At 41.6% G+C, this 26,158-nt stretch overlaps 1 protein-coding gene across 14 annotated transcripts in view; it reads right to left on the reverse strand.

Annotated features, from left to right (window-relative positions):
- Positions 1–26,158, reverse strand: part of ANK2 (ankyrin 2) — a 184,987-nt gene that overhangs the window by 120,112 nt on the left and 38,717 nt on the right. For 9 of the 14 annotated variants that reach the window (XM_063156877.1, XM_063156876.1, XM_063156874.1 and 6 more), the window contains exon 1: positions 9,648–9,835. The exons of 4 other annotated variants lie outside the window; for them this stretch is intronic. In XM_063156877.1, coding sequence (XP_063012947.1) covers positions 9,648–9,782 — 135 coding nt within the window. In that variant the 5' untranslated portion in view covers positions 9,783–9,835. Of the gene's footprint in view, positions 1–9,647; positions 9,837–26,158 lie in introns of those variants that run through there. One more of the 14 variants, XM_063156865.1, reaches the window with a different exon arrangement.

The following is a 26,158-nucleotide window of genomic DNA, read 5'->3' on the forward strand; positions in this document are numbered from 1 at the left end:
CACTTTAGAGCCCCTCAAAGTCCATAACAACCCTTTAGTGCCTCTCAAAGTCCCTCAGAGCCCCTCATGGCCCCTTCACAGCCCTTTGGAACACCTCATGGACCCTCGCAGATCCTCAGAACCCCTCACAGTCCATCATGGCTCTTTAGAACACCTAAAAGTCTCTCAGAGTCCCTCATGGCACTTTAGAACCCCTCATGATCCCTCACAACTCCTCACTGCCCCTCAGAACCTCTCACAGTCCATCATGGCCCTTTAGAGCCTCTCAAAGTCCCTCAGAGACACTCACAATCCCTTACAGCCCCTCACCAATCCCTTTAGAGCCCCTCAGAACCACTCACAGAGCTTTAGATCCCTCACAGTCTCTCAGAGCCCCTCAGAACTCCTCACTGCCCCTCATAATCCCTCATGGCCCCTTCGAGTCCCTCACAGCCCATCATGGCCCTTCAGAGCCTCTCAAAGTTCCTCAGAGACCCTCACAATCCCTTAGAGCTCCTCACAGTCTCTTAAGAGCCTCTCAGAATCCCTCACAGTCCATCACATCCCCTCATGGCCCTTTAGAACCCCTCATGGCCCCTCACTGACCCTCTGAGCCCCTGACAGCCACTCAGCCCCTCAGAGATCCTCAGAGCCCCTCACAGCCCCTTTAAAGCCTCTTAAAGTCTGTCAGAGACCCTCATGGCCCTTCAGAGCCCCTCACAGTGCTTTAGAGCCCTCATGGCCCTTTATAACCCCTCATGGCCCCTCACAGCCCTCATGCCCCATAGCCCCTTCACAGTCCCTCATAATGTTTCTCACTGAAACCACCAATATCCATCTTTATAGTTTGGTGACCGGTGAAGAAAAGCTGTCAACAAACTGTCATTTGAAGGCACTTTCTTTACAAGAAAGAAGACAAAAACACAGGCCCAGCGTCCCGTGCACCATATGGTATTTATCACATCCCCTCCTCCTAAGCACACACCCCTGAGTGGTTTTCTTGAGAGTTTTACACAGTTTTACAAGTAGATCATGCTTGAAAGCAAACACTCTGCCAGTGAGGAAAGGAAAGGTTTACAGGAGAAGAGCTCACCGTAAGCAGCAGCAGCATGTGAGCACGAGAACATGAGTGCCCTGTAATTTGGGAAGCCCCAAAGCCAACATGGTAATGTGCAAAGTCCCAGCTGGCAGCTCTGCCCTCCAGCCTCAGCCCAGGCAGCCAGAATTAAGCTTCACGCTGTGTACATGCAGGCCCTAAGGTCAGTCAAATCTATACATTATAGACATGATATAAGAATATGGTGTGAGGAATTAGAAAATACTGAGATGGTATTTTATAGTATGGGTTGAAATCATCACCTGTGGATTTAACCAGCTTTTTCTAATGCGCTGCTCTCAATACATAGACAGTGACAGAGCATGACAAGTCCTCACTAACTACTTTTTTAAAAAGAAATTATGTTTGCAATGCAGTTCTAGTACACAATATAGATACAAAGGTAAATTTATATTAGATAACATAAGAAATTGTTCCCTGTTAGGGTGGTGAGGCCCTGGCACAGGTTGCCTGAAGAAGCTGAGCCTGCCCCATCCCTGGAAATGTGCAAAGCCAGTTTGACAGGGCTTGGAGCAACCTGGGACAGTGGAAGGTGTCCCTGCCCTATGACAGGAGGTGGAACTAGATGACACTAAAGGTGCATTCCTAAACCTATGACTTTTGGGAATATTTGGTTTTATTGGACCTTGTAGACATCTCCTATATTTTAACTTTTCTTATGAACTTTTGACTGAGGATAGGTAATTCCAGCTATAAATAAGAATTGTCAGATCACTAGGAACAAATAAACTGCAATGTGAAAAACATCAATATAAGTACACTCACAGCATGGACACAAACATTTCTTTATAACTACCTAGCTGTCAGATACTGCATAAGGAAATACAAGAAATTATCAAGTGGCTATATGAATATACGATTGTGGGTTCTCCCTCTTTCTTGCTAATTACATTGCTGCAATTTAACCTGAATTCGAAACATATATTTCAGGCAATCTCAGCAAATAAATCATATATAGAAATTAGTATTTTAATCAAATAGACCTTCCCTTCTTGTTCCTCTGTCCCCACTCCAGCTGCCCTTCCTATTTTGCATAATGTACCACATCACTTACTGCACACGGCCTGTTTCTCAAAGACATTTTAGAGAGAAGTGCAAAAATAAATCCTGAAATCATATGCTGTACCAAATCCATAAAATATTCAAATTTGCTAGTGAAAACCAGCTTCATGCATAAGAAGGAAAGACTGGGGGAGTAGAAGCCTTCAGTTTTCAAAGGATAGCTTTCATCATAACATTATCCAACAAATATTTGTTTTAAATTGTTTCTGTAGAAAACCTATTCCCACAGGTAGCATTTGGGTTTTTTTCCCTGCAAGTAAGTTGAATGACCCCAGTCTGTCCAAAATCTGAAATATCTCTGTGAGAGAACAGAGTCCAGCACTATGGGCATCCGAACAATTCTCATCTACTAAACACAGTTTGTTGATGGAATGCTGGCATAAAGATAATTCAAAACTCCAGCCCAATGTCCAAATAGGTTAAATTAAGGTGCATTGTTTGTATATTACAATGTGTATCTGAGTGGCAATAACCCTTTCTGCCTTACATTTCAAGCATGGGCTTGGGAATGCACTGCTTTGATTTTATGGAGAAAAATTTACTCAGCTCTAACTTTTGAAGGTATTGTCCCTGATCAGGACATGAGTAAAACCTGCTTTACATAAATAAAAAACCTCAAATTGTTATTGGTTAAAAAACCTTTGATGTTCAAGTGAATCCTGTGCTATCACTGCAGGTAAAGCCAGCATTAAGCCACAATTAATCAATATGGCAGGGGTAGGTGATGGTGTTAATGCCATTTAAAAACTTCAGAGTTGTGAGGCACTGTTTGTACAACAGCTGTTTCTATAATTAGCAAAATGCTGATAGCTTGTGAACTCTTCCTCATTAAGAAGCTCCTGAGTGCTGGCTCATCATGTTAGTATATCCAGGGAATGCCTGGAGTTGAGAATTCAGCTCATGGCAGAAGGAAAGCTGCACCTTCTAAACTCACATTTTCATGGTTTCTTGATGCTATTTAGTACTTAAAGACGCAAATGGAAAAATAGCAGGTATGCGAGCACATATTTTTCTTTTTTTTATTCCCTCCTTTCTAATGTGTCAGTTTAAGCTCCCATCCTTGAGACAACCACTACATTTTGTCCCAGTTGGCTTGGCTATTCTCTGATTTCAGGAACCATCTGTTCCAACCAGCCATCATTTAATTGGGTGCAGCTCTAGAAGTGGCACAGACCAGGTGTTACCGTTACCCAACTCACTCCTCACATACAGATTTTTGCTCATTAAGGAATCTTCCTCCATACCAGCATTCAGATGCAAAGATGGGAATTCAAATAAAATGCTTTTCCTCATGGAATATTTTCTGTAAAACTTGCCAGCAAGTTTATCAGTTGCTCACATTTTATCTACTGTACGCTGAATTTTTTTTTTAAATTCAGCTGAAAGTGCTGCTGATCTCCAAAGGGCATCACACCAGAATAAGGAGCAATAACTGCAAAGAGGCAAAGGGTTTCTTACATGTTTAGCTTTTAATTAAACCCCCAGAGCAGAGTCTGAGCCTGCAGTTCTGATATACATGCCATAATGAGAGCTAAATATTCCACTTGTGACGGCACAGGCTCAGTAATCTAACACTGATAAATGACTTAAATTAGATAATAACAGCTATAATGGACACATATTTTCCCAGCCCTTAATGAAATAACATTCATCTTCTGAAAGAAAAGAAATACAACAGTGCTTTGCTTTCAAAGCCACTTCCTTTGCCCATAAAAATGTATGTTTTCATTCATTTCATTTACTGGGAACGATGAAGGAAGACAGATTAAATCACAGATCCTAAAGAAATTTCAGTGTCTAAATTCCTGGATAAACAATGGGCCAAATTTTCTTATTTCAATATGAAAACAAGAATTTTTATCACTCAGCTTTTGCGATTCAACCATGTACAGGCACTTCAGATCAGATTCATCCTGCTGTGCACCTTTGTTTGTATGGAATTTTTTCATAAATACTTGAACTGAAAATCCCACAAATGTAAAATAGTAGCTTTCACTGAACAAACATCATGTTCTCATAATCTAGAGCAAGTTCTTATCCAGGAAAAAGACACAACTGGCCTTACAAGAAACTAATATTTGTTAAGAAGAATCCCAGGATTTGTGAGATGTGAAGAGGAAGATAAGATTTCAGAGGTAAGAGATCTCTAACAAAGTAAATATTCTCTGCCAAGATGGAGCTAATAGCATCTAGTAATTAATTATTTTAAAATGTCAAAGGTCTGTCTCCCTAGGTTGATATTGATGGTTATAAATCAGAAAAATAAAAATATTTTTTAAAGCACATATCATGAACCTGAATAATTTAAGGTGCTTGGACTACTTAGGCAAATTAATCGTAGAACATCATGAAGGATATGGAAAAGCTGGCACTGTTGCTACTTTTTCTGGCACTGAGCTGGAGCTGTGGCTGGAGTTGCCCTCACCATGCTGTTGCAGACATTTCAGATGTGACCCCACACTTTGCCATGAAGATTGTGGATATTTTCAGCAAAAAATATTTTGTAATAACAAGTGGGTAAAAGAGGTACAAGAAGAAAGAATGCTTGATTCAAACAATACTTGATTTCAAATCAAAACATTTTTAAACATGGAAAATTATTCCCTGGCCCAGAAACCTGGGATGGCATTGACCAGATTCCTTCCAGTATAGGCTGCATTCCTCAGAATGAATATTGTCTCATTAGCTCTGCTAAGGGATGTGTGGGAGCCCAAATCACGCACTGCCAGAACAGGTGGGAAGGGTAATGCTGTTTGCATTTATTATACATCTTGGTAAGAGCTTTCTTGTGTCAGACAAAGAGGCTGCAACCCAAAGGAGACACTGCATGCAGCAAGATTCAAGATTTAGAGTGTCCTCAAAAAATTACTTTCATTGGTATGACTGGAGATGGAAAGAACTATGGCAAAAAAAGAAGCTGAGAAAATAAACTAGGTTAAGTGATTTATGATTTATGCACATTATAAATAAAAAATATATTACAAGTCCAACATATATATATTCATCAACTTCTGGGGGTTTCAAGATTTGCGTAAAACAGTTCTGCGGCAGTTTCATATCTTTTTAGGAGACTGTTCTCAGAAAGATGCATTTGAAATTTAAGAAAATTTTTATTGCTGCTACACAATACCAACAAACATATTTCTGAGCAACATAAGGAGAAGGAGGAAACTGCCCAGGTAACCCCGTCTGAACACCAGTTCCTGCACCAAGATTGCTCCAAACAGACACAACTGAACAATTGGTAATGCTGATAGACACTTCTAATTTTTACTAGTGGAAAAGCCAGGCTTCAGCTATTCCATCTCTTGTTATTGATAGGAAAAATCTTAATTATTCATAGGGAATTACTTTAATTTTAGGCTGCTTGTTAAATTTTGACACCTTTGACTCTCTTGCCAACTCTGTGAAATTCCAGAGCTTGCAGGATACCATCCAGCCACTCTTTTCTCTCTGCTGGAATGCACAAATGCCTGATCAGTTTGGCTTTGTTTTTAACCAGGAAAAGAATAAAGGGATATTTTGGAAAGCCACTTCAAACCATGCTTAATTTTTACCACATCTTTAGGTCTAATTGATCTCAAACTAAACAGATTTAAGTTATTTGCTAAAGGGAAGGTTTAAATGCACACTTAAGCTTGTTCCTGAATTTGGCCAACATTGGCAAATACAGTAGCAACAGGAGAGGAAGAGAAAACTAATGTAAAATCACCCCTTCCTCAAGCCAAGAAGCAAATGCCTTCTATAAACCTTTTATGATCCTTAGCTGCCTCAGACTTCTGTAGGAGTCCTCCCACTCCGTTCATTAACTTGCCATACTGGCCTGGCTGCTGATTGTACTGTGTAAATGAAGGATTTGTGAGAACTGAGGAAAAACTGCATAGCTTTCTATGGAAAAGAATGGAATAAAATCTTTTGCCCAGCTGCATGTCCCTTCCAAAGGCAGTACTTGAAATGACAGATGTTATTTTAATCCATGCTGATTTTACAGTAAAAGCAACCTCAGTTAGCAGGGTTCTAACAAGGGACAGTGCATCAGTACTAGCTGAACTTGAGGCATGTGTAATCCCTGTCCTTCCCTTGGGCTATTCATCTTCTCCAAAACAAACTTTCTGCTATAAATCCCAGCTTGGAAATCCCGTGTGGGTGTCTGAATTATCATCGGCACAAGTCTAAAAAACAGACTCTCAAATGTACCTGGGAAACAATCTTTGCATTTAAAAAAGAATAAAGAGAAAAAAAACCAACAAAAACAAACCACCCTGAAAAACAACAAACCAAGCACATCACAGGATTTGGGCTTTGAGAATCAAAGATTTTCTAGTTTGATTAATAATAAAAGCTAGAAATCTCTTCATTACTCTAAAAAGCAGAAATGTATAATCCTGTTGTTTAATGGGAACATTTCTTGTGCTGAAATTTGAGACAAAGTATCATTTAGTCATATCCTGAAATGGTAAGGATTTGGGATACCTTCAGATGAGCCCCAGGATTAGTCTTGGTTCTCCTAGTTGACACACACATTTACTCAAGTCTCTTAAATACTGATAGGAAACCAAGATCTCCTCTAGGGGAACTGAATAATATTAAAGGAAGGACAAATATTTAGCAGTCTCTGGATACCATATATTGAGATGTTGAGGTGCTGGTAACAACTGTAGAACTTGGCAGGCATCTAAATGGTTTCCATGGCAAGTTTCCATCACTGATGGTGTTCCTAAACAGAGGTAATAATGCTAGAACACCTCTAGATAGAATTAGGATGCCATTTCAAACCTTATCTAGCAGGATAATAACCAGGCTTAACAAAAATCCAGGTTGTAAGTGAAGTTTAAGACAGACTGTTGACAGATAATCCTATCACTCTCAATTTTTCATTCCCTATGGCCAAAGTGACATTTCCTAATAAAGAAATGTGTGAATACCGTCTGTGCTAAAGGGTCAAACTGCTCTACCCACCCAAACACCATTAACCGATCGCCCATCGATTCAAATGTACTGGTTCCATAAAACAGTAAAAAACATTTCATGCTGCTTTGAGATGGGCTAAAATAGCTGTAAATAAATGGTGTTACCACAGTTGCTAATTCAGCAAGACTCATCGCACAGATCTTACTTGTACAGAGAGGTAAAAGGAACACTCAAGTGGTAAATGAAGAACCTTGTAATCCTAGGCCTAAACCTTAAACAACTCAGCTCCGACTAGCAGAGAGAGGCACCAGTTTCACCTAACCTCACCTGCAGAAAAGCAACAATGATGTTAAAATCCACCTTGTCACCACTTCTATCTTGAGCAGGGAGGAAAAACTCCTATGAATGCTGCAGTAAGAAAATCCTGTGCTGCAACTCAGAGAGCAGTCTGTCCCAGGCAATCTGGGATACCTGGTTCTGAAGCAGCAGATTGCATTTGATTCTTAGGTTAGACAAGATTAGATTAGCAAAGCAATTTTGCCATCTGAGTTGGCTGAATATCAGCTGAATTGTTCTGAACCTCGTATCTGCTACAAGGCTCCTGGAACCATCATATTCAGCTTGATGTGGCAACTCTTTTTAATGAGCCAAGACAGGGAGCGTGGCTACAGTTACATAAAAGCAGTGGAAATCTATAATAGCCAACAGGGTACTGTGCTGGATACCATATTCCTGTTCAGGGGAAAAAATAGATACACAATTTCTCCCTGCAGAACAAAGCTTTACTGACATTTCTAATTTAGAGACACCTCTTCTTCTTTTAACTCTTTTGGTACAGAATCATAAAGATGATAAGAGACTGAAACATTCTTAGGGAAATACAGGAACTTTCTTTTGTAATCCCCCAAGAACTGTAAACCTGAATCAAGACAGACATTCTAAAGAAACTTGTCCAGTCCCTACCAGGGTCACATAAAGCCAAGATCTTATGATTGAACACATCAAAGACATTATCAAAGTGCCTGATCTCTGCCTGCTCTGAAAAGCTGCGTAGGCTGAATGAAAAGTATCCAGAAAACTGAAAAGGAAAAGAAGCCTCAAAGATCACATGCTGCTCACTCCTGCCTCCTCTGAGGGCTGACCTTATGCCGAAGGGCAGCTCAGAGGCTGGACGTGCCAGGAGAGCTGTTTCAGTTTGCTTGTTTATGTCACAGGGTCTTCCATACCTTTGCTAACAGCTTCAGGGAGATCCTCTCATGCCCACTGAACACTGAAACCACCCTCAGCAGTGGAAGCAGGCCCATCCTCCCCCACAGCCCAAGGAATCCCACTGGCCCTCCCCCTGACTGCATGTTTCCCATCACAAACACTGGAGATTATTTGTTAATTCAACCAAAAACTGCTTGGTAGGAGGAAAAAAAGCCTGTCTGTATCCTCTGTATCCAAAGAAGTAGGTTACTTTCATGTTTTAGCTTGAAGAAAGTTTTATTTCAGAGGGTTTGGAACTAGATGATCTTTAAGGTTCCTTCCAACCCAAACCATTTTGTGATTCTATGAAGAATGGGTCCAGCTGTGTTGTCAGTGAAATACAACATAAAACTGTTCAGAAAAATCCAGCCAAAAAAATATGCTACCAGAAATCCAATACATCATCAAAAGTGTTTTCTGGGACATGCAAAACTCCTTGTGAGCTGCTGCTGGGAGTGCCTTGGGTCTCCTCTTCCCCTACAAATGCTGGAACTCAGCTCACCTGCTCTTCTGAGCTGCACTGCACTAACTGAGGCATGTGCAAACCACCAGGTCAGACAGAACAATTCTAGTATACATCAGCTGCAGACCACATGAGATTTGGATACACTGACACTGAAGGTTTACTGATCTTTCTGTGCTGCCAGAAGTTCTGACACAATATAATTCCATTGCCAATTTTGAAAGAAATAGCCCCTTAATGAATTTCTCAAACAGAATGAGAAATAAAGGGGAAAAGAGAGAAGAGACACTTCATTCACCATAGATACCCACAAGCATTCACATCTTAATGATTTTCTTCTGGTTTGCTGCACAAATGCTGACATTAGTGGCATAAGTGGGATCCCTTGTCTGTGCCTGGTCCCACTCACTGTAACCCTCATCTACATGAGGATCTGTGTGGCTCTGTCTCGATTGCACACAGAAAACAATATGCAGTGGGCAGGCAGCAGCTCAAAAGTAAACTACTGACTTCAAGTTTGGAGAAATATCAACAAAGGATCATTCCTAACAGTTGTGCAAACCAGGATAACTAGATAACACCCATTCATTGCAGGGCTTGTTTAACCCACAGGGTTCTCTCTTCACATACCTCAACCTCCTGGTAGCTGACAATGCTTTGAAGCCACTGCACAGCTCAGCAACAGCTGCTTTTTAATCACAGTCAGGGCAGTGAAGCAAAGCTTCTGCATGGACAAGTTTAGCAGACCCCTCAGTACTGCAAGCTATCCAGTAAGGTTGTGAGCAAAGCCATCCTTTGCAAATGCAACATGCACAACCCTGATCTGAATTTTTGCATGTGATTCCTGTTTTCTTCAGCCAAACTTACCAGGGCTTCAGGCTCTTTACTTTCTTCACTGTTGTATCCATAATAATCGGGAGTTCTATCCAAGTCCTGTATGTTCCCCTGTGTCCTTAAGCCCTTCTCTGAATGACAAGCCTGGCAAATGGGTGCATTGCCCATATCAGTTCTTCTGCTCCCTCGGAGCAGGGGGACGGCTCTGGCCCCGCAGCGGGTGCCCGGCACTCCCGGAGGACGGGGCACCGGCCGGGAGGGGGGTCCCGCCCGTGCTCCGCTCCTCGGCCGCTGCTCCCGGGCCCCCCGAGCCGAGGCGAGTCCCGCAGAACCCGAAACCCCAGCGACTGCGGGCAGCGCTCGGTGACCATTTCCAATTCAGGCGCTGCTCGGCTATTTTTACACCTACCAGGCCAGCTATGCATGTCAATGGCGTGGGGTGGGCCGGGGGCCGGCTCTCCAGCACGGAGCCGGCCGGCCCAGCTCGCAGAGTTAAAGTCCCGCTGGGTGGAATGCTCTGCACACACGGGTTATTGAGTTACCCAGCTGCGTGCCTTTCAATGGTTTGATTTTTCCCTGCCCTGCTTGGTCTCACTGTGCTTACATAAAGCACTGAATTTCAGAATGTCGCCAATGCCTTCTGAGTTTCTAACTCAAAAATATGATTTATTCAAGTCTATTATTCAACATCTACTTGATATTTACCAACCAAGACAAAGTGGATGAGCATAGATTTCATGACCATTTAATTTCAGTGATTCACACAGTATTTCATGTTGATGTAGCCTATAACTGTGATGAGCTTGCTTTGGATTGATATGTCCCCTGGGTATGATTTCAAATGAGCTCAAATGTATCCAAAAAGGACAATATCTGTTGTTACATCACTTTTGCTCCCATCTATGCCACATTTGGGATTTTTATTGTCAATTTGGTTTAAGGTTGGTGTTAATCTTTTAGAATAGTTATGATTTAAAACCAAGGAAAAATGCAAACAAACAAACAAACCAACCCAAAGGAAAATAAGAACAATCTCGCTTATTACTTATCATGCTTGCACCCATTAGGCTAAAAGCAATGCTCAGGATTGCATGTTGGAATCTACCTCTTATCCAGAAGAAGCTCAGAGCAGAATTAAAAAACACTGACACCACACAACCAAAACCCAAACAAAACAAAAGGGAAAATATAGTTGAGAATCAATTTTCAAACATGACCAGCTGGGGACAGCAGAGGCAGAAGGGACAAAGCGTCTGCAGATACCAAAGCCCTGTAGAATATACCACCCTGCACACCCAAGCCTAGCAGAGCTGGGCATCTGTTTAAAAACCTTAAGCCCCAAATTCCTCAGAAACAGAGAGATCCTCAAAGAATTGCAACAACCAGCCAACTCTTTTCCCTTTGAGTTTCAATCCGTAGCCAGTATGGCAGCCCACATCAGCAGGCAGCTCTCCATGGCAGCCAATTGATTCCCACTCAGTTTCCCTCCACAGCAGCACCAGTTATGATTCAAGAGACCCAGCTCCCCCCAGCCCCCCACTATTGATGGGGTTCTCCTTTTTGTTAATTATCCTGAGTAGATTTTAAGGGGCTCTGTAATTGTCTCTTGCTGATGAATGCTCCAGGAAGGATCACCTCAGGTGCAGTGATGGATACATGCTGGATAGACACTTGCACAGAATAGTTAAATTGTTGCTTTTGCCCTTTTGACATGTTTGCCAGCACTTGGCAACTGTTCCAGAATGTTTGTGCAAGGCTCACTTGCCCATAATTAGCTGGTAACAAGTCCCTTCAGCTCTTCCAAATCACCACCCGTGACAATAAAAAGGTGTGTACACACTGCCAGAACTTCTTAATTTAGTCATCAAAATAAAAGGATGGAAGAAGGAGTCCCACTAAATGCTTGACTGGACCAAAGTTCATCTAACCAAGGTTCCAACATAAACTGGAACTACAAATCTCTGGATAGAGCAAGCTATTTAATATGCAAATAACTTACTGGAAAACATAAGGCACCACTCCAGGGAGAAGGTGGAAAACTTGAGTAAGAGGCATTCCTGGGAAATGCTGCTTGTGGAAAGCAACAATCTGTGAAGCCATCAGAGGGAGAACAGTGGAGAAGCTTTCTGCCAGAGTCTTTCAACAATATTACTGTTGTTTGTCCAAGTGCCCCAAGACTGTAGGGCAAATTGCTCAGAAAGCAAACACGTTCATGTCCTGCCAGACCCAGAGCATGGTATCCTAACACAGTGCATGTTGGAGGGAAGCCTGTGGGGGGGAACATGGTGCTGTATCTCTGCATTCCCATGCTCCTTGCTGTCTTGGTAGGGCTGCAAACCCACCCCAGGCAGCAGCAGTGAGGAAACCAAACCCAGCCCTCCTCAGCACCCCAAGAGACCTTTTCACAGCACTAACTCCAAACCTCAATTACTCCCTGACCTAGGAAACCTTCAGAAATTGAATTTAAAGGGTCTGCAAGAAAGAGAGCAGAGTATCCCACGTATTGAAGAACTGGTGCTAAGGCAGGGTCCCTCTTTTCCCCCCAAATGGGGAAAACATTCTGCTCTGAGTGTTTCTAAGCCTGCAGCATTTATGATTGTCAGCTTTAGGGCAACACAAACCAATAAAGCCCTCAGCAAACTTTTGGGAATTGCAACTTTCCCGAAGATTCTCACAGTAAATGTTGCAATGGCTTGATACTCTCAGTTTGTTACTACTGGCCATCAAAAAAAAGCAGTGTGCTACAAACCCGCTGCTTTGCAGTGACTTGCAGAATCCCAGCCAAGACCCCAAAGACCAACAAGTGAAATCCAAGCTGCAAGCTCATCTCCAGAGGGAGACTTCATTTGTTGGGATACCATTCCACATGCCAGGAATGGCACAGCTTAAGTATTCTAAGATAAAACATGACTAAGGACAGTCACACACAGCCAGGTAGGCAGCAACAGAAGATAAACTGCTCTGCTGTCAGGATAAATGTTTCTTTATCTTTTTTTTTTTTTTTTTTTTTTTACCATTACTAGTAAAAGGGAGGAAAAAAAAAAAAAACCCAGCAAAAATGTAGAGAGAAGAGTTTCAAGTATCAAGGCAAATAACAATTGTTAGCAACATAAATCCCCACTTTTATTATTGTTAAATCTCTCCCCAGAGAGCCATTCCCCATGACACTTGTATGGTTAAATATAGTAATTAAAAAAAAAAAAAAAAAAAAGAGAGAGAGAGACAGAGAAAAGAGACTGCACTGGGACCTATATACTTCTAGATCCCCTGAACTTTGAAATTATTTGAAGTCTTTCACTCCTGGGGATTTTTCTATGGGAAGGTCAAGTACAACACAGCTCACTTGCTTCTAGCAATTATTTGGGGTCAGATCTTGAGCTCATGTAGACAAACTCTGATGAATCATGACTTCATATCATTTATGTCCATCTTTATGCTTTACAACAATGTCACTGATGAGATCACTATTTCCCAAAAATTCAGCCTTTTCTTCCTCTGGTTACAGAGACCACAATAAGCAATTCCCAAAGCCTAAGCAGCCTTTACAAAGGGGCCATTGTCTGCTCCAGAGAACCTAGCAAAAAAAAAAATCCTCTTTGACTTAAATATTTTGAGTACAATCAATTGCAAAAATCTATTTTGTGCCATTTATAGAAGACTTGCTCTGCTGTTGATGGTGAATCATTTGACACATTAAGCCTAATGATCCTCTCTGGACAGCTCTTAATCCAAGTGGCACCATATATATTTTAGCCACTATGAAAAAAAGGAATGAGATAACCTGAGATTTAATCACTGCAGCTACAGATCCTGTTGACACTGGAACTTACAGTTCCTGAAAAAAATCTTTCATGGATAGGAAAGTATGAAATAAATACAAAAAGGCACCTGAGCCTCCAGCACTGCACAGATAAAACACATCCTTACTTTACAGATACAGGAGCTTTTGGATGACAGGTGTGGCACAAGAAGGCAAAAACAACCCCAGATTTCACAGAGATGCCCTCGCAGGAGTTTACGTATCACCTATTTTTCTGACAAAAATTGCAGCTGATATTTATTTTCTCTCTCAGCCTTCGTTCCACCTCACGGGCAATGAAAGGCACACGTTAACACAAAACACTGAGCAACACAAGGGAAATCTTACAGGCATTGTTGCCTAATCACTAAAAATCAATGCACAGAGAAACATTCAACATTAGCCTGAGAGTAAAGGGTTAAGATGCAGTTCTGGGCCACACATGTCAACATAGGTATAAAGTAAATTATTGCTTCTCATGCCCAAAATAGCTTTTTTGCTCATTTCAACAGAACTAAGGCATTCTTTGAATATTTCATGGTTGTTATACCCTCCTGTGGCACTAAGCTATAATTGGTGGCTATTTGTATCAGTCTAAATCTAAACCAAATCTCTGGCCCTTTATTAGCTCTGATTTTTCTTCCTTAACACAGACCAGATACTAATTCTGCCTCTAACCATCTTGTAGGATATTGCGAAGCTATCACATTCTGAATTTGGAATATCAAGTAAAGCCTCAATTTTCCAAGAAAGTAACTCAGTTTTCTCTTCTCAATACATCAGCAGGAGCTCACTGCTGATTCTGAAAAACCCAAGTCTACCAAGCTCTTGTTGCTGAAATGCAGAGGCTTCTGAAGTTCTCACTTCTGTTGGACTTCTTATGAGTTTGACACAACTTTCAAAATTAAATATTGCCTATTTTAATATACAATCAGTTTGTGGGGGGACCACATATTTCATGTATAACATATAAAAGACAGTTAGCCTCATATACATAAGAATACAATGTATCAAGTTTGCCATGTGTTGCAACTTTTCCTTTACTGAAGCTTAACAGAATCAATTAATTCAATGAGGAATGAAATATCAATGTTAAATATGTAATTTTTTCCTTTGCTAAAGAGCACATTCTCAGGAATTCTCAAAGAATTGCGTACTTTTGGTTAGTATTGCGCCCCGACTTGAGCTTTTCCTCACCCATTGTACCAATGGCTGTTGTCATGGTGCATCATTGATGGTAAATGATACAACGTGGTTCTTCACAGGTTCTTTAGCAAAAAGCCAGAGTTCATTTACTTGGTTTCTGTGTTATTTTGCACCTTGTGCCTGTCTGTTATCTTGGGGCCCATTAAACACATCTGTTAGAAATGAGAGTTGCTATAATTCACATTAGAAAATCATTATATCTTGAATATTTGCTTTAATGACTTGCTCTTGATGGTTAAACTAGAAACATAAAGAGAATATTTGTGCCACTGAAAATAAACTAAACCAAATGCCCCAATTCCCATACCAATCTGAGTTAATGCATACTGATCTAGGTACAGGTGCACACACACACTGAATATACCTGTACCAATGCTTAAAACAACCTGGCCATGCCTAGTGCACCCACATTTAGTTGAAATGCAGCCATAAAACTGCAATTTTTCTATTATTCAATATCATATCCATGTTTTATGTGCTCAGCTAATGGCACTGTCAGCTACTTGGTAAAACAAAACAGAATGCAGCATTACTGACTCCAAGTCTCTGCCTTTAACAAGGCTCTGGTACAGATGAACACACATCCACTTTGGAGCAAGCTCCAAAGGCTTCATCTGCCCAATTTTTGAAGAAAGAGTGAGCCATGAAAGGAAAAAATTATCTGCTCTATTCGTCACATGTCAACAAACAGTACTTGAAAGCTTGGGTTTGTATCACTCCTGTCTAATATTTTGCCTTTTCCCGCACTGACAGAGTTGCAGTAGATGATAAATAAAAGATTCCGATCTTCCAAAAGCAATTCCCTCTGATCAAAAGGGTTCTAACAGAGTACAATCAAGAATTTTTGTTTCTGTAAGCAAGCAATTTGTGCCTTATAGTGACATACATCATCCAAACGAGGGCCAGAATAGCATGAAAAACAAATAAGTCTGCTGAGCAAGAGACTGAACTTCATTATCACAGCCACACACACAGTTCTAAATAGACAATTTGAGATCTAGTGATTGAAAACACACCTTCACATCTGTTATCAACTACTTAAGGCCTGCCACCCTGGGGAAAAAACCAAATCACCTCCATAAAGTTGATAGAAGCACCAAAGGTCATCGGGAAGAGCACATAGTCTGCAAACAAATCTGCATCAAATTCTGCTGTAGTTCTGAATAACGAATAAATTAGGAATTGGGAGATTATGACCAATTGACAAAGCAAGTGCTTGGGCACTGTAGTCTCTCAGGGTTGTTAAAACCGGCAGTGCCTAAAAATTAGAGAGACCCAAGAAAGGCACAATGACAAAACTGAGCCATTTATCTGCAGAGAAATCCTAAGAATGCTGTAAAACTTTCTCCAGCTGCCATTCCTAAGTCATAATATTGCCAGATGCACAATAATGGTGCACATCCTATGGCTGCTAAACATGAGGCAAAGTAACCAAGGTTTTAATAACTTCACATTCTTATGAGAAATAAACACATAAGAAAGAGATAATCAAATAAACATTAGCTTTGTAGATAAAATATTGGAAAATTCAGGGAAGCATGGAACAGAACAACACCTTTCACCAAAAAAAAAAAAAAAAACCACAAACTTTTGAAGTCAAAGAGGAGGACCTTCACATGTTGTCTGCAGTTCTCAGTAGCAGCCAGCAGATGGGATTCACACAACAACTGCCCTCAGGGACACAAGCCCAGATTTAAACTGCACTGCAAACAGGAGTTATCCCTTCTCAATCTGGTACCTCTGAACTGACAACTAACGAACAACACTCATCTGGCTTGCCTGCAAGTCATAAGTATGGAAAGGAACATGCTGCGTGAACAGATCCACACAGAAAAACTGGTTTCTCTCAAAACCCAACAATGCAATTTTAAGAAAAGCATAATTACATAAGAACCAAAATTAGGTGTGAGTAAGGTCCACTAAAGGAGCTCAGTTAAAACAGACAAACCAGCAAAAATCCCAAACATACATAAACCCACAGATTTACTGCCAGCAAGAAACACAAAAATTTACTAAATAATCTTGCATTTACTTGCATCAAAAATGTACTAAATATTCTTTCCAAATTTTCAATGGCAAGAAAAGGGCTACAGCATTTATTGGAAATTTTATGCTAAATTATAACTGTAACATTTGATCATTACCAAATACATTATGCTACTGAATTCTCCTATATACCCTACAATGTCCCAGGCACTGAGAGAGAACCCTTGGCCATGACCACTTCCCCACCCATCCTTAACAAAGTCTCAGGACTTTGTGCCCAAGACAGGCAGGAGAACTCAAGTAAGCAGCAGAGAATGACATCCCTCAGGCCATCCAGCCTCTTCCAGCTGGGAGTACCTTTTCCCATCTGCATTACCTCTTGCCAGTCCCACTCTGTCTCTGTTACAGCTCATTTATTTGGCCTCCATGGCCCCACATCAAAAATTGGCCCCAAGGCAGTGACAAGATGGAAAATAGGTCAGAACCTCCACAAATCACTCCCTTCTCCAACACCTTCTCTCAATACTGGATTTCCATCTTTCCTCTCTGACAGCATCTTCCCAAGACCAACTGGACAGAAATATGTAAAATTTCAATGACATGGAATGGAAAATTCATTTACTTCCTATTAGGTTATAGGCAAGATCAGAAATAGATTCCAATCTATCCCAACCTGCCTCCTGTTACCCTTCCTTTGTCAGAGCAGCACCTTCTCCTACAACCTGCCTGGGCTGGGAAGTCCCATGGACTTCTTTAAGTGCTCATCAACAGAAAAAATAACTCTATACTGCTCCTCAGTCTGTACTACAGTAAATAAGTATTTTTTAAAAACAGGGAAGAGGAACCAAGATTCCCATCTCATTGGAATCAACTCCCTATTTTGTAGAATGCAGCACTGTACTTATTCTTTCCTACCAACTTGTAGCTTCAGAACTCAATCCAGATGATCTGTCAGAACAACAGCAAAGTAAGCTCTGTATTTGAGATACAAGTGCCTTTAAAGCAGTCATATGACAATGCAATCCAACACTGATGAAGTGAAAGAGTACATGCAAAATTTCAGCCTGAAATCATGAAGGCAGCCACTGATCAAGCCCCACATCTCAGGACTTCATCAGATTGAGTAAAAATAATCTGAATTTGCAATTTACACTCAGAATGAGTAAAAATAATGGCGGGGAGGGGAAAGGAATTTGTAAGCTAAACAATAGTCAAACTCCCAAGATAAGTAAAAGCACATCTATTAAGCAATGATGCTCTAAAGTAAAGCAATTTTGTATAATAAAATACTTGAAGAGGCTACCATTTCCCGGGCCAAATGAATATTAAGTGAAAGACCTCAGGTCCTATGTGGGAGCTCCAAAAGTCCTGCTGCACTCACAGTGACAAACTAAATTCTTTATTACTGCAGAGATGACTCATTTGTGGGGAGATATCAACACCCCAGGGGAAGCAGCTGTCTGATTAGATGAGTATTTGTCTATTCTTATCCATTCTCCATGAGGCTGCTCTAGCACCCACTGAAGTGAGCCTGGCCTTGGCCTTTGGATCACAGTAGGATCAGTTTATCCCAGGCCAGGAGGTCCTCCCTCACTGCTCCAACTCCCTCCAGCACTAAAGAACAGTCAAGGATGAAAATCCAAGTAAATAAACCCCATGGCAGATCTGTCAGCCAGATTTTCTACAAGCCACAGCCTCATTGATCAGCCACAGAATCATGGAGTAATTTAGGATGGACAAGATCCAAGTGTTCCCCCAGCACTGCCAAGGCACCACTAATCCATGTTCCCAAGTGCCACATCCACACATTTTTCAAACCCCTCCAGGGATGGTGACACCACCACTGCCCTGGCAGTCTGTTCCAGGGTCTGACAACTCCTACATGGCAAAACTTGGACTCTTTCTGGCCTGATCAGCAACCACCACCTGATGCTGCACTGTCTTTGCACAGCAGGAAAGCACTTATTTTTAATTTTTTAACACTTTCACAAATATCCAAGACAAAGACACTGATGCCCTGAAGCAACACTTGGGAAGGGAAGACTTTTGTTCATTCTCTGACCCTGTTTTTCACTAACAGGGGTCTCCTACCTCCACAATCTCTGAGGAGATTAAAGTTCCACCAAGCTTCTGTATTAATAATCTCAAGGCATTACTCCTAGTCCCATATATTAAGAAGTAATGGGAGATTACAGGATAAAATAGACAGCAAAACATATTGCAGATAGTCCTTACAGAACTGAAAGGATCATAGATTGGAACAACCTCAATTGCTGCAAATGACTGTCAAAAGTTAAACCAGAGAAGAATATTTAGAACTTCTGTTCAGATGGGCTAGAATGCACTAGATGCTTTGCAAGGAAGCATGCTTGCTCTGCAAAGGGCACATGGACATCTTGAGTTCCAGCTGTTGGGAAAAACCACCTTCATTTTACCCCTCTGCCTTTGCAGATTTGTCTCCAATTCCATTTGGGATTTTCCAGTGCTTTCTGCTTCTCTATTTATTTTAATCATTATTTTTAGATGGGTATTAAATTTATAAATAGTGCCAGAACACCAAGGTTCTCCTCGTGCCAACAACGGGGTGATTTGAACAGGAGGGGTCACAGAACCTAAGAATTACGTAAAGAACATTTTGGACCTCAAGGTACATTTGCGTGACATTATTTCCCACCATACATAATCTGTCCTTCAATCACAGAGCTGTATTACAGAAAGTGCACACATGTTTAAAAATTACATTGGAAAATATAAATCACTAAGATGGTTATGTAATAGGAGGTGAATTATCTCCTGGCTGAAATCATCTGGAAAAAACCTAAATCTCCTGAAATGATTGGCAAATCTTTCAGGGTTAACTTATATTAAGAGTTAAGGTTATAATATATGGTGTTATAAAACCAAGTGCTCCTTTATAACCTTTAATTACAGTTCCCTATCTATAAATTATCCTTCTCCATCTCAAACAACTCTTCCTGAAGGAGGCTGCTTCCTCTCAAGCCTTCTGCTTTTGTATCATTAAGCTTGCACATTGAAGTTGGTTTAAAAAGGATAAAATACTCCTTCCTGTCTTTCACACTTCTGGGTAAATGATCATTATTACAACTATGCAGAGACTACAACATAATGATGGTTTATTGCCCAAAATAATGGAATGTGTGTTGCTAAACCCAGCCAGATGATGGCTATAAAGAGAAAACCGGTGTTAATTAACCTTTACAACTACCTGCATATTCAGCAGCTGTAGCACGACTGGTTCCTCCTAAGCTGCCCTCAGACAATTTCCTTCACTTCTCTGCTTTAATGAATTCCCAAGCACTGCTCAGAGCAAACCCACCAAGGCTGGTGGCAGGGCTCTGTTCCAGGGCTGCAGGGACAAATGGAACTGGGAGGGACACGGAGCCCTGTGCTGGCTCTGCAGGGCAATGCATCCCACCTGCCCTCCCACCGGCACTGCAGTGCCACCCCGCAGGCACCGGGAGCACCAGCAACCCCCGAACCACACAGGTCCAGTGCTGGGCTTCCTTAGAAACCCGGGGAAGGCAGCCAAGCACGTACTTCCTTAGGCTTGGGAGAACTCGTGCTGCAATGCAGAGCTGGCTCTGGGCACAGCTATTAATTATTTCTGCTTTCACTTCTTTGGGAAAGCTTTTCAGGGGCCTCATCACTCACCAGGCTAACAGCCTGCGCCACTTGAGGGTGCACAGAGCTGTGTTGAAGCACCCAGCTAACACCTGCATCCCAGGAAAGGAGAGGTTAGTACATCAATTATTACCAAAGGAGTGCCTGAGTGGTTTGTCTACCATTCAGACAGTACTGCAGGCTTTGTGCTGTCCTCACCCAGAAAAGAAAGGAAAAAAATACAACCTGGGGGATTTTTCATGATCCTAAAAATACCCCTGGTGCAGACAGTGGCCAGTGGCTGCAGCTGCCATTTGCCAAGCCCAGCTGGGCTGTGGGGGCAGTGGGGGATGGCTGGATTCTCCCAAGAAAAACAGCAGCAGCATGGAGAATATAGCACACATCTCATCTAGTTGCTATGGAGTCTCCTTGCATTTCCCCAGGAAAATTTAACTATGATACAGCAGTTGCACTGACCAGTCAAAATATTTTTTTAATCTGTATCACTTTTTGTCTCCAGCAAATGTCAAATTTTGCAAAACAAATCCATGCTCATGAAAGCCACCCTGCTCTGCACATAGCAGCTTGCCTTGGCAATTTAAGGCTCACATCAGCATTTTAGATTTTGTTCAATTCATCCTGCTAAGTCATTCCACACCACCAAAACACTTTCCACATAAGCTTTTCCACAAACAAGATAAATAGGTATAATTTGGAAAACTACTGATTTTCCTTTTGCTGTTATATAAAGTTTTGAGGTTTTAATGTATATCATGCAAGAGTGTTATTTCAATAGCAAGGGGAAACAGCTTCACACTGAATGAGGGCAGGACCAGATGGAATAACTGGGAGAAATCCTCTCCTATGAGGGTGGGGAGGTTCTGGCACAGGTCACCCAGAGAAGCTGTGGCTGCCCTATCCCTGGCAGTGTCCAAGGCCAGGTTGAATGGGGCCCTGAGCACCCTGGTCCAGTGGAAGGTGCCCCTGCTCATGGCAGGGAGTGGAATGAGATGGGCTTTAAGGACCCTTCTGACCCAAACCCTTCTGTGATTCCCTGACTCCCAGCAGTAACTAAATAGAGCTGATATTAAATCCATGGACACCCTGTGGAGAGGCTAAAACAGAGATAACTTGCACTGTTACCTGAATTAACTAAGCAGAACTGAGTCTCCCTGGCCTAGGAATATGGATGGCAGCAACAAATATTTTTCTTTGGGTAGCTTTGATGTCCAGCACCCTGTTCATCAGCAAAAATAGAAAAGGTTTGCTGAGCTTAACTATTCTCCACTGATGTATGGGGGCCTTTTGGCATATCTTAGTTACTGCCTCCTCTTGCTCCAGCAGTGAGACTAAAATCAACACAATGCATGTGATTTCATCCTCTCTGCTGCACTGGTGCCTTTAAAAAGAAATGAAGCCAGGGAACAAGAAGGCCCCAGTGGGTCCAGGCAGTCCCCAGTAAATCATGGCCTGAGCAGCGAGGCACAAAGTGGCTTTTGTCTGCTCCAGTCTCCTTTTGGACCAGCCTCACTGGTTTTGAGCAGTGACATGTCTCTGTTAGACATCCTGCCATAGCACAGGCCAGAAATAGTAAATAATTTAAAATAAGCTTAAATTATTCAACCTAAAACAGCTTAGAAAGGCTTGTAATTATGGTTCTATTGGCTGAAATAATCTTCTACCAGCCTGGGGAAATAGGAGTTACACTCATTTTGGGTGAACACCACTAGTCAATGCTGCCTTATTTCACATACAGGAATAAAGAGAAGGCAGATCTAAATTACCAGGGCAAAAGAAAGCCACACCCCTCTTTAGGTCATGTACAAGAGCAGCATCCCATTACTATTTGCTAAATATGAAGCACTGTGAGTTTTTCCTGACCCAGACAATCAGTTTCACTGGGCTATTTGAGAGCACAGGCAAACAGGGTAACTTAAAATCTTGTGTTACTTCTCTCCCCTTCCTCCTTCTGCTCATTCTTATCCTATCTTCATCAGAAAAGGATTCTGCTGGAGGACAAAAAACTGACCTTAAACAGAAATGTGTACTCTGAAGTCTACTTAGGCTCACCCCCAAAATGTCTCTTTTCCAAAGCCCTAAGCAGCTAATGAACCTGTTAGATTTTGGGGAGGTTAACATGCTAAATACTTCATTAGCATAAACAATAGAAGGTAATTACAGACATTTTTTTAATTGCAGCCTTTGTTTTCAGTCACTTATAAAAAGGCAGCTAGCAATTAATCTGTATCGATCCGTACGTGGAAGGCCTTAGCATAGAAATGAGCATTAACATGGTTTTGAAGCAACTCTGAAAAACTATAAGCAACACACTAAATATATTTACAATATATGGGACTTCCACAAACAATTCCCAAGGGAAAACCCTTGAACAGCACCACCTGTGTGAACCACCTGAAATTCACTTAATTACATTCCCCAGATTTCAGTAATTCCTATTATATGCTCCAATACTACATATAACTGTGTCACAATGGGGAATATCTAAACCTACCTGGACAGCTCCATGGAGTGAGCAGGGGAAAAAAGTTGATTTTTGCTGTCTAAGGCTAAAAAGACAGGTTGCTAACAGGCACATTCATCAGGATGTATGGAAGAGCTCATCAGATGTTCAAACAAAACTACCAGTACCATGAGTGCACAAAGGAGCTGCACCCAGAGAACAGGAATTCTTTTTTACACAACCTGAGAGTAGCACCTTCATTCCCAAAAAGTAACCCAGAAGATGTTTTGTGAGCAGAGCCAGGTCATAAAGTGTGACAATCCATCAGCCTGCCAGCTGTAGTGTGTGGCACCATCTCAGGAAGGAGGTGGTGCCTGAATGGCAGCACTCCTGCTCCCACCCTCTGCATGCACTATAGATTGGCAATACATCCCCCAGGCATGGCTCCAGCTTTCCCCATTAAACTATCAACCCAGAGCTCATATGCTGCTCTCACTTCAGGTGCCAAACTTTCCCCAGGAGTTCAGTGGAAAAGCCTGAGGGACTAAATTACAGAAGCCAGATTTCAAAAACTTGACACTTCACAGTTTAACATCTGACATCCTCATTAAACATTTTTTTAATTGTTTAACACAAAGCTGCCCAAACATCACATAATAATTCTTCCAGTGGTGCAGGAAAAGTAATGAATTTAAAGGACACAAAACATTTCACAAGGAGGTCAACAAATCCATTCCCAAAGCGAGAAAAGTTTATCATGGATGATTTCCTACAACGCAAATGCTTTCCTACAATTTCCTACAGTGCAAATGCTCTCTCAACTTCTTTTAATCATTCATGCTAAGTTAAATTTGCAGAGACAGGATAGGTGGACAGTTACTGTAGGCAGGTGGTGACATTTCTCCTCTCTCTCGGTTGCTCTTTTAAAAGCTCAGCAGAAGTTCTTTTCACTGATAAAGACAAAGGGAGAGATGGAAACTTGGGCATTTTGGACACTTTCATAACTTTTTAGAAACAATCACATAATGAGTTAATGCTCCTATAAAATCCAAAGCGTCTGCCATGACACTGGACTGCACCCACAAGCTTTACAATGCAAAGGGATTTAGCATTCCAGGAACACATTTTCCTCCTCCTGCATCCAGTGTCTCACACAATAGAGCTGACAGACCCTGTTAATCTTTTCCCCAGTACTCCAGATATGGATGAATTCAACTTAAACTTCTGAAGAGGCACAGTCACCCACAATACCAAAACCACATTGAGATAAATTATCTGTGTTTTGAAATACTGCCTACATATGATTTATTAAGATTGAATAAATCTTGTGTTTCAAAAATTACCAAGGAAATTAACTGAAATACCACATATAAATCAAGGAATGATTAGACAACAACATAAAGGTTAGCAAATTTAAACTTGAAAATTGCTCATTTCCCATCAGAAGCGAGGGAATTGGAGATCATCAATCTTGCTTCTCTTCAGAACACCGTGTATTTGTGCCCATGCACATCACACCCCTCAAACAGGATATGGAGAAAATGAAGCAGCAAGTCCCAATCTATTCTGAAGTGCAATGTCATCCAAAGAAGCTCCACTTCACAAGGAAGCAAACCAGCAAGGTATTATTTTCATGCCCAGAAATAGCTCCACAAGGAAAATATTAGCTTGAGATACAGAAGGAAAATGCTCAAAGGGCATCAGGAATAGGCACCTCCTACGCAAACACTCCATCACTCCATTACAAAACACCAAAAAGGTTTTTTTTCATGGCTGGAGAGGCATTTGAAACATCTAGAAACTCCAGTGAATCACAGAGACGTTTGCCAAGGCAACGAACACAAAACTGAACAGACAAGACATATTCAGTGCTAAGGAAAGAACAGCGGGTTAAAGCTGCAGTGAACCTTGAAAGCTCCAGCACACAGAGGTCAAGCAGTGAGAAACTCTTTCCCTTCCTTATCCTGACACGAACTCCACAGGGATCCCACAGCAGGTTCACACCAGGTGAGATAGTGGCTGGCATCCATGAACCACACAAGAGTGTCCAAGAGCAAAGAACTGGCTCTCTGCATGACTTCCTCCTCCTCAGAATGCCTTTTTCTAGCACACCAAGCACTCCTTAGTGCTCCACATCCTCTTTCCTCACTGAACTCTGGCCCTTTCCAAAGGGATGAACTGTGGGGCTGCTGGCCTCGGTGCAGAGCCCATGTACCCAATAACAAACACCCACCCTCCCTGCCAAAGATGTGCTTGAAATTCAAGTGGGCCTGGATTTAAGACAAATCTGACAACATTTTCTAGAATGTGAGAAGTCTCTTATTTTCTTCTTTTGTGAAAAAGGAGATGGTAATATGAAACAATGTCTGCTGTTGAGGTAAAACAAAGCAAACTCATTTCCTGTCTCCTGCATCTTCATAATGGAAAGCACTTAGTGGATGTTGACTCTTCCCCACACACACTGGAATTCTGCAAGCAGCAGAATCCCTCCATCCTTGTCTTTCTGCAGGTATTGTCCAGCAGTAGCTCTCTGTGAGCTTCAGCTGTGCTTAGGGTGTCAAGGGAAGGACAAAATTCACCTGATGCCATTGGTTCTCAATCTCTTTTAGCAAACAGTGATGGATATTCCAGATGCTGTGGAACATTTTATGCTAAGAAGGCTGCACTCATGAATCTGGCCTGAAAAAAGGTATAAAAGTTATTTAAACCTTTTTAAAATACTAAATAGAGACCCAACTACTGCCAGTACAGACCAGATGTCAAACTGTCCTCATGACTGATGGCAAAATGGTAGCAGTCATAAGCTAACCACATCTATAACATTCAAAAACCAGTTTCATTTGGCAGTAGAATCCATTTTTATAACAGGCTTTTTCTTTGGGATTTATGTGGGTTTTCAAAAATCTTTTCCACACTTGTCACATGCAGAAACAGGAAGCTGTGTCTGCTTTGAGAAGTACTTTAGACAGGGAGAAGCAAGCATGTGTTACATAGAGCCAGGGGCTAGGCAGCTGGATTCCCAGGCTGTAATTCCAGCTTGGCTGCTGACTCAGTGAGTGACCGTCACAGAACCACCCCGGTTCCCTTGCCTCACTCTGCAAAAGGTGAGCCACAGGCAGCTCTTTCCAAAGGCATGAAGAGGCCAGTGGAGCTGGGCCTTATGTATCCTGGATTTAGGCAAAATGGAATTAAATTGCCATAAAATCCATATATTTGAAGCTGCTCACCTGCTGTGCTATTACCTGGTTTTTAATGTTCTTGACATATTTGGGTACCCATATAATTATTCAGAAGGTGGGGGGCTGTTTACATACACATTTGCACCAGGACCCTTACACACTGCAAGAAAAGGTCAGACCTGCATAGAAGGGAAAATTTCCAACTTGGATGCAAGATAAGTAGAGCTATCTCTTGTCAACTGGTTTTTAAAATCAAATGAGTCAATCTCAAAAAGAACACAAGAGAAAGTCT

The sequence above is a fragment of the Melospiza melodia genome, chromosome 5 (genome assembly GCF_035770615.1).
Source record: "Melospiza melodia melodia isolate bMelMel2 chromosome 5, bMelMel2.pri, whole genome shotgun sequence".
NCBI lineage: Eukaryota > Metazoa > Chordata > Aves > Passeriformes > Passerellidae > Melospiza > Melospiza melodia.